This window comes from Bison bison, unplaced genomic scaffold, assembly GCF_000754665.1.
Source record: "Bison bison bison isolate TAMUID 2011002044 unplaced genomic scaffold, Bison_UMD1.0 scf7180017864134, whole genome shotgun sequence".
Lineage (NCBI taxonomy): Eukaryota > Metazoa > Chordata > Mammalia > Artiodactyla > Bovidae > Bison > Bison bison.
The window spans coordinates 7,292,915-7,302,165 of record NW_011494706.1 but is presented as its reverse complement, the minus strand read 5'-3'; the positions used below and the strand labels follow the sequence as shown (position 1 = coordinate 7,302,165).

Below are 9,251 nucleotides of genomic sequence, written 5' to 3'. Positions count from 1 at the left end.
AGACAGGTTATGACCAACCTAGATAGCATATTCAAAAGCAGAGACATTGCCAACAAAGGTCCATCTAGTCAAGGCTATGGTTTTTCCAGTGGTCATGTATGGATGTGAGAGTTGGACTGTGAAGAAAGCTGAGCACCGAAGCATCGATGCTTTTGAACTGTGGTGTTGGAGAAGACTCTTGAGAGTCCCTTGGACTGCAAGGAGATCCAACCGTCCATTCTAAAGATCAGTCCTGAGTGTTCATTGGAAGGACTGATGCTAAAGCTGAAACTCCAATACTTTGGCCACCTATGCGAAGAGTTGACTCATTGGAAAAGCCTCTGATGCTGGGAGGGATTGGGGGCAGGAGGAGAAGGGGATGACAAGAAGATGAGGTGGTTGGATGGCATCACCAACTTGATGGACATGAGTTTGAGTGAACTCCAGAAGTTGGTGATAGGGAGGCCTGGCGTGCTGCGATTCATGGGGTCGCAAAGAGTCACACACTACTGAGTGACTGAACTAAAGTGAATTGAATTTGGTTCAGTAGGACTTAATATAACTATTATTTGTTTGTGTTTAGAAAAATAACTGTATTGTCTGTTTTTTAATTTCCCATGAATTTCTGACAGTTTGTAAGCTTCTACTTCTCCAGATGATCAAAAAAAGAGTTTCTTAAAAGATTTATATTGTTTTACCTATCATATTTTCTTTAGTTAAAGGTTACTTTAAAAATTTTTTTAATGACTTTTTTTTAATGACCATTTTTAAAGTTTTTACTGAATTTGTTAGCATATTGTTTCTGTTATATGTTTTGTTTTTTTGGCCACCAGCCATGTGGGATCTTAGCTTCCTGACCAGGGATGGAACCCACACCCCCTGCATTGGAAGGCAAGGTCTTAACTGCTAGACCACCGAGGAATTCCTGACACATTTTAGTTTAGTCCTTTCCTCCAGATGATGAGTCTGTAAATGGGCAGTCTTCTTCTTCACCCCATCATTGACAAAATTTTGAGTGACTACTTTACCAGACAGTGTTTTAACAGAAATTAGGGATACAGTGAGGAACAAAGATCTCCTGCCCTCTAGATGCTTACATTCTAGCAAAGATAGATGCACACAAATAAGATTAAAAAATAAATGAACACAATATCGAGAGTTGTAAACTGCTTGGAAGAAATAAAAACAAGATGATATATTAGAGTGATAGCTAGGAATGGAGGTACTTATTTTATCCAACCCCTCAAAGAAAGAACAAAGACTCTAGTAAGAGTCAGGCTTTGTAGGAGAAGACTGTGTGACTATCGCTAGATAAGGGAAGGGAAAACTGTGTAATACAGTACTGTGAAAGCCATCGCAAGAACCCACCCATTCCTCTCCCCTCCAAGCCTATAACTCAGGGAGGCTCAAAGCTCCTTTTCTGACAGGGAACCAGTACGGTTGGCCGTTGCCTTGGCTGGCTACCACCCTTAGGAGGCATAGCTGCTTTCCTCTGAGAGCCCTGAGTCTTTCTGTACTTGTTCTTCCCCCACTCTTTCTCAGACTAAGCCCTGTGCTGTGTGCTCAGTCGTATCCGATTCTTTGCGACCCCAGGGACTACAGCCCGCCAGGCTCCTCTGTCAGTGGGATTGTCCGGTCAAGAATACTGCAGTGGTTAGCCATTCCCTTCTCCAGGGGAACTTAGCAACCCCGGATAGAACCTGCGTCTCCTGTGTCACCCACATTGGCAGGCAGATTCTTTATCGCTGAGCCAGGCTCAGCTCAGGGGTCAGCTAATGTGAGGTTGGTATTGAGAGAAATTGGAAATATCCTCTCCTTCTCCTAAGTGTCTTTCACATCTTTTAAAATTTTAACAGTTACCAATATACTTGGGTCAATAAGTACCTGTTTTTTCATTTTTTTCCAACAGTGAACTTATTTCACCTATATAATCAGGGAAAGCTATTTTAATTGTGGGGGAAGATAAATATATCTTTAATAACTCCTTTGTCACAGTCTCTTCTGAAACAGTTTTTGAAAATACTATCACTTTATACATGACTTCAAAGTGGTACAGTTTACATGTTGGACTGTTTCACTTTTCTTCAGTGGTGTTTTGGTAGCAGTAATATGTACTGATGCAAAAGAGGCGCTTTTATTCCCTGTTTGTCTTTAAATTACTTTTCTTTTTCTTTCTTTATATCAGTATTGGACTGCTTTGAAGGTTACTGATGGTTTGTATTAATCTGAAAATTGAAGCAGTTTATCTTTGCAACAGAAAAGAGAAAGGCACCTTCAATGTAACCCTGCAGAAGAGAGGGACACTGCCTCCATGTTGTTGGTTTTGAGTTAGTAAGTTGTGTCCAACTCTTTGCGACCCCATGGACTGCAGCATGCCAGTTCCCTGTCCTTCACTATCTCCCAGAGTTTGCTTAAACTCACGTCATTGAGTCGGTGATGCCATCCAACCATTTCATCCTCTGTTACCCGCTTCTCCTCCTGCCTTCAATCTTTCCCAGCATCAAGATTTTTTCCAATGAGTTGGTTCTTCATGTCAGGTGGCCAAAGTGTTAGAGCTTCTGCATCAGTCCTTCCAGTGAATATTCAGGGCTGATTTCCTGTACGATTGTCAGGTTTGTGCTCCCTGCTGTCCAAGGGACTCTCAAGAATCTTCTCCAGCACCACAGTTTGAAAGCATCAGTTCTTTGATGCTCAGCCTTCTTTATGGTCTGGCTCTCACTTCCGTACATGAATACTGGAAACACCATAGCTTTGACTGTACAGACCGTTGTCATCAAAGTGATGTCTCTGCTTTTTAATATGCTGTCTAGGTTTGTCATAGCTTTTCTTCCAAGGAGCAAGCAACTTTTAATTTTATGACAGCAGACACTGTCGGCACTGATTTTGGAGCTTAAGAAAATAAAATCTGTCACTGTTTCCACTTTTTCCCCATCTGTCTGCCTGAAGTGATTGAACTGGATGCTATGATCTTCATTTTTGTGAATGTTGTTTTAAGCTAGCTTTTTCACTCTTCTTTTTCACCTTCATTAAGCAGCTCTTTAGTTCCTCTTTACTTTGTGCCATTAGTGTCATCTGCATATATGAGGTTATTGATATTTCTCCCAACAGTCTTGTTTCCAGCTAGGGATTCATCCAGCCTGGCATTTCACATGATGTACTCTGCTTATAAGTAAGCAGGGTGACAGTATACAGCCTTGACATATTCCTTTCCCAATTTTGAACCAGTCTACTGTTCCATGTCCAGTTCTAACAGTTGCTTCTTGTCCTTTATACAGGTTTCTCAGGAGAAAAGTAAGGTGGTCTGGTATTCCCTTCTCTTTAAGAATTTTCCAGTTTGTTGTGATCCACATACTCAAAGGCTTTAGCAAAGTCAATGAAGCAGAGGTAGATAGGATTTTTTTTGGAATTCTCTTGCTTTCTCTATGACCCAGTGGATGTTGACAATTTGATCTCTGATTCCTCTGCCTTTTCTAAATCCAGCTTGTACATCTGGAAATTCTCAGTTCTCATACTGTTTAAGCCGAGCATGAAGGATTTTGAGCATTACCTTGTTAGCATGTGAAATGAATACAGTTGTATGTTAGTTTGCACATTCTTTGGCATTGCCTTTCTTTGGGATTGGAACGAAAACTGACCTTTTCCAGTTCTGTGGCCACTGTTGAGTTTTCCAAATTTGCTGGCATATTGAGTGTAGCACTTCAAAAGCATCATCTTTTAGGATGTGAAATAGCTCAGCAGGAATTCCATCACCACCACTAGCTTTGTTTGTAGTGATGCTTCCTAAGGCCCACTTGACTTCGCATTCCAGGATGTCTGGCTCTAGGTGAGTGATCACACCATCATAGTTGTCTGGGTCGTGAAGACCTTTTTGTACAGTTCTTCTGTGTGTTCTTGCCATCTCTTCTTAATCTCCTCTGCCTCTGTTAGGTCCTTGCTGTTTCTGTCCTTCATTGTGTTCATCTTTGCATGCAATGTTCCCTTGGTATCTCCAGTTTTCTTGAGAAGATCTCTAGTCTTTCCCATTCTATTGTTTTCCTCTGTTTCTTTGCATTGTTCACTTAAGAAGGATTTCTTCTCTCTCCTAGCTGTTCTCTAGAACTCTACCTTCAGATGGGTATATCTTTCCCTCTTTCCTTTGACTTTTGCTTCTCTTCTTTTTCAGCTATTTGTAAGGCCTCCTTAGACAACCACTTTGCCTTCTTGCATTTCTTTTTTCTTGGAGATGGTTTTAGTCACCACCCCCCGTACAGTGTTACGAGCATCCATCCATAGTGCTTGAGGCACTCTGTCTACCAGATCTAGTCCCTTGAATTGATTCATCATCTCCAGTGCATAATCATAAAGGATTTGATTTAGGTCATACCAGAATGGTCTAGTGGTTTCCCTACTTTCTTCAGTTTAGGTCTGAATTTTGCAATAAGGAGCTGATGATCTGAACCACAGTCAGCTCCAGGTCTTGTTTTTGCTGACTGTGTAGAGCTTCTCCATCTTCAGCTACAAAAATATAATCAATCAGATTTTGGTATTGACCATCTGATGATGTCCATATGTAGAGATGTCTCTTGTGTTGTTGGAAGAGGGTGTTTGCTATGACCAGTGCATTCTCTTGGCAAAACTCTGTTAGTCTTTGCCTTGCTTCATTTTGTACTCCAAAGCCAAACTTGCCTATTACTCCAGGTATCTCTTGACTTCCTACTTTTGTATTCCAGTCTCCTGTGATGAAAAGAGCATCTTTTGTTGGTGTTAGTTCTAGAATGTCTTGTAGGTCTTCATAGAACCATTCAACTTCAGCTTCTTCAGTGTTAGTGTTTGGAGCATAAACTTGGCTTACTGTGATGCCAAAAGGTTTGCCTTGGAAATGAACCAAGATCATTCTGTTGGTTTTGAGATTGCACCCAAGTACTGCATTTCAGACTCTCTTGTTGACTGTGAGGGCTACTCCATTTCTTCTAAGGGTTTCTTGCCCACAGTAGTAGATATAATGGTCATCTGAATTAAATTCACCCATTCCCATCCATTGTAATTAGTTCAGTGATTCCTGAGATGTCGATGGTCGCTCTTGCCATCTACTTGACAACAGCCAATTCACCTTGATTCATGAACCCTGACATTCCAGGTTCCAGTGTGTTATTATTCTTTATAGAATGGTACTTTACTTTCCCCACCAGACCACACCCACAGCTGAGCATGGTTTCCGCTTTGGCCCAGCCTCTTCATTCTTCTGGAGCATTTTCCCATTCTTCCCCCATAGCATATTGGACTCCTACTGACCTGGGACTGAACTATGTATTAAAGTGCTTCACGTAATCTAGTTCAGTTGCAGAGATTCAGAGTGATCATGTTACATGTTCATGAAGGCAGTATGTCTTTTTCCTTCAAGAACTATTTTTCTTCCATTGTTACCTATTTAAGTTTTAAGCTGTGTATTTTTTAAAAAAGGAATGTATACAAGTTGCTTTACGTTATTCCTTTCTTGATATATCTAAAATCACATTTTATTTTGTTCAACATAAATTAGGTAGAATGAAGGCTACTCTAAAGAAGAACATTAAGGAATTAATACCAGGAAATATACAACTGCCACCACTGGGAATATCAAGAAATATGTTTTTCATTACTGGGGCAGGAAAAATACCTGGAGTCCCAAATCTGAACTTAGAAGCAGTGTTACACATAGTGAATAACTTCTAGGCTAGACTGAATACTACAGATTTAATCATGAAGGGATTTGTGAGTTTTTGCATGAAAAGGTGTGTTTTAATAAATTAGCTTAAAAGCAAGCTGTACATGATGATTTGGGGGTACTTTTCAAAGGATAGTTGGGATTAAATTTCCCTTTTTAATTTCTTTTTAGTTAATCCCTAGAGAGGGATATAATAATAAATTATATTAGAAGATTAGGTTAATTTTTTTTTCTTTTTCTAGTTAGGGTCATAGGATACCTATAATATGTAGAGATTCATGGCAGTATAGCTGAATGCATGTATCGGTGTAGTAGACTATTAATACAGTGTGCTGTGTGGTGTATTCAGTATTAAGGCTTTACCATCATTTATAAAAAGAGTAACACTGCAGACCGATTGAGTGCATGCTCCACCAATGTTTAAAGCTCTTTAACATCCCCAGTGACTTTTCTTTAATTTTTTTGATTAAATTTTTTTCAACCAAACATGCTCTTTATAAAAAGCACAGTAAAAATTTTAAGTATTCATTTTTCTACCACTTATAAATAATGCTTGTAACACATTACCTTCCACTTTTCATCAGTGTTCAATAGTTTTTTATTTTCCTTAACATTTCTTGATATTTATAAACTTATAGGAAATATTTTGAGTGACGGCTGACTACTCTTAACGTGTAGACATCCTTTAACTCCCTTAAAGTACATTTGAGTTAGTTGTATTTTGTCACTTTTATAAGTAACTTTGCAGATGACCAGTTCTGTTCACATTGCGATTAGACCTTAGGATGAATTCCTGTAAGTAAGATTATTGAGTCAAAAGATGAATATTTTAAAGACTCATGGGATGTGATGCTTAGTTTTTAAATGATATACCAATTTCTATTTTTACCTATATAAAAAAGTATATCAGAGGATTATCTCACTGCGACCTTAGCAATATTGAGGGTGGTTGTTGGGTTTTTTGTGTTTTAGTTCCAAACGTTGACCATTTTGTTAGGTAGAGAGCTTATATACTTAAGGATGTTTGTGTTTTTGTGACGTTCGATGTTTTAAATTTACTGACTGTCACAAATTTCTTATATATTAAAAGCAACATAGTTTTTATGTTTAAATCTTGGCAATGTTTTTGCAGTCAAGTCTGTCAGTCTTTCCTGTCAAAAATACACTCATTGCTTATATATGCATCCCTACCAGAAGACATTTTAGGATTAGAAAACTTGTATCAAGTGAGAGAAATATCCTTGATGAATAGAGTTCCTGTCATATGGGGTTGAGTAACAACCGATGAAATGGTTTCCATGATAATTAAAAAAAAGGAAAACAAGAAATAAAGTTAATATCTAATTTTAAAATAACTGTAAGCCAACTGTAAAAGATGGAGTTTACTAACTGCATCTGTTCTGGGGTTTCCAGAACTCTCTGGAATATTTGATAAATGTCACCAAAGGACGTCCTCTGTGGTTGTAATTCTGATGAGTAGTTCAGAATTTCTAGTGCATTTTAAGTTGTTATCTTTAGTTCTGTGCTTACTGCAGTAAGCTGGTTACATCTGTTTAAAGGATTGAAGTAGATATATATATTAATATTAGTAATAAAATGCAATATTGAATAAAAATAAAGGCAAACTGCTTAATGATATTTATAATGTTATGCCTTATTATTACAGTAGCTACAAATCAAGTTCATGGTAGTGAGTGCCATAAACAGGATGGGGAAGATGGGGAAATTGGGGAAATGAGGAAAACATGTCAGGTTATTTTGGCATTTATAAATTTATGAATGGTGAGACATTTGTGATTTTGTTCTTTATATGTTTTCTGTTAAAAGCAAAGGGGGGAAAAGATAAAGGATAACAGAAGAATAAAAAAACACTTGAAATGATAAAGTACCTTTATGGAGTGTTAACAAACACTTGAATAAACGGAGATAATACATTTATGAGTAAGTTGAATACTATGTCATAATCACTTTCCTCCAAATTCAGTCTTAATAAGTGTAAATGTTGCTGGTTCGGTGATTAAAGCTGTATGTAAGTGAATACATGCATATTCACATACAGTTGATTTGCAGAAAGAAAAGACTGGATAGAAATACTTTAGAACATTGATCATGACCATTGGTCAGTGGTAAATTGTAGGTTTTTATTTCTAATGCTTTTTTTTAGTATTTCTTAGATTTTTGAAACTATAAGATGATCTTGTCATCATAGTATAATTCTTTATTTTAGAGTGATGAGGTTCGTGAGACCAGGCATCTACTTTCCAGCTTAAAAAAAGACTTGTGATAAAGTAGTTTGAAGTTCGTGATAGTGGAAGATACAGTGCCTTTTTAGCTTCATTGCCAAACCAGAACTAAAAGATTAAATAAATGATAACCATATATATTTATTTATAGATTTGCAGAACTTCCTAAAGGTATAATAGCCAATTTAATTTTGTTTTTCTTCTTTTTACAGCCATATGAAGGATTAAGACCTCAGGATCTTCGTAGATTGAAAGATATGCTCATTGTGGAAACAGCAGACATGCTCCAGGCTCCACTATTTACTGCTGAAGCTTTACTTCGAGCTCATGGTAATGAAAGAAATGTCCTGAGTACTTTTGAAACTTTTCACAGTTAAAAGATGGCTGTTTTGAAGCACTTTTACTTTTCTCTTGTTTTTTCAGCACGTTTTAAATATGTAATTCTTCTAAGAGCTAATTCTCCCAAGATTTTAAAATTGTCAAAATAGAGTTCTGTTTGAAAAAGAAAAGTTTTTTAAGCAATAGATTTCTCTTGAGTTTCTTTTCTTTATTTTTTCCTTTGTTTCTTTTTAAAAAATGCTGTGCAAGCAACGCACTGTAGAAATCAAATTCCTTTAAGAAGAATCAATTAATCTTTTTTCTTTGGTTATATTTATTTCTTTGCCTTTTTTACCTACTTTCAATTTTTAGAATGTAAATTTGGCACCTTAATCAAAATTTCTGTAACAAATGAAAACAATGATGTCTAAACCTTACCAACTATAGAATCTTCAACAGAATAGCAAATACTTTGCCCAGGACATTCGAGATCAAATAGAATATGAAAAGTTTTCTTATAAGCCCTTAGAGCAGATCTGAACAAGCATACATCAGATCAGATCAGTCGCTCAGTCGTGTCCGACTCTTTGAGACCCCATGAATCACAGCACGCCAGGCCTCCCTGTCCATCACGAACTCCCAGAGTTCACTCAGACTCACGTCCATCAAGTCAGTGATGCCATCCAGCCATCTCATCCTATGTCGTCCCCTTCTCCTCTTGGCCCCAATACCTCCCAGCATCAGAGTCTTTTCCAGTGAGTCAACTCTTCGCATGAGGTGGCCAAAGTACTGGAGTTTCAGCTTTAGCATCATTCCTTCCAAAAAAATCCCAGGGCTGATCTCCTTCAGAATGGACCGGTTGGATCTCCTTGCAGTCCAAGGGACTCTCAAGAGTCTTCTCCAACACCACAGTTCAAAAGCATCAATTCTTCGGCGCTCAGCCTTCTTCCTGTCCAACTCTCACATCCATACATGACCACAGGAAAAACCATAGCCTTGACTAGACGAACCTTTGTTGGCAAAGTAAT

At 37.8% G+C, this 9,251-nt stretch overlaps 1 protein-coding gene across 5 annotated transcripts in view; it reads left to right on the top strand.

Annotated features, from left to right (window-relative positions):
- ANKIB1 (ankyrin repeat and IBR domain containing 1) overlaps positions 1–9,251 on the top strand; it is a 159,738-nt gene that overhangs the window by 89,844 nt on the left and 60,643 nt on the right. For all 5 annotated transcript variants that reach the window (XM_010839797.1, XM_010839796.1, XM_010839795.1 and 2 more), the window contains exon 5: positions 8,118–8,235. In XM_010839797.1, coding sequence (XP_010838099.1) covers positions 8,118–8,235 — 118 coding nt within the window. The remainder of the gene's footprint in view (positions 1–8,117; positions 8,236–9,251) is intronic.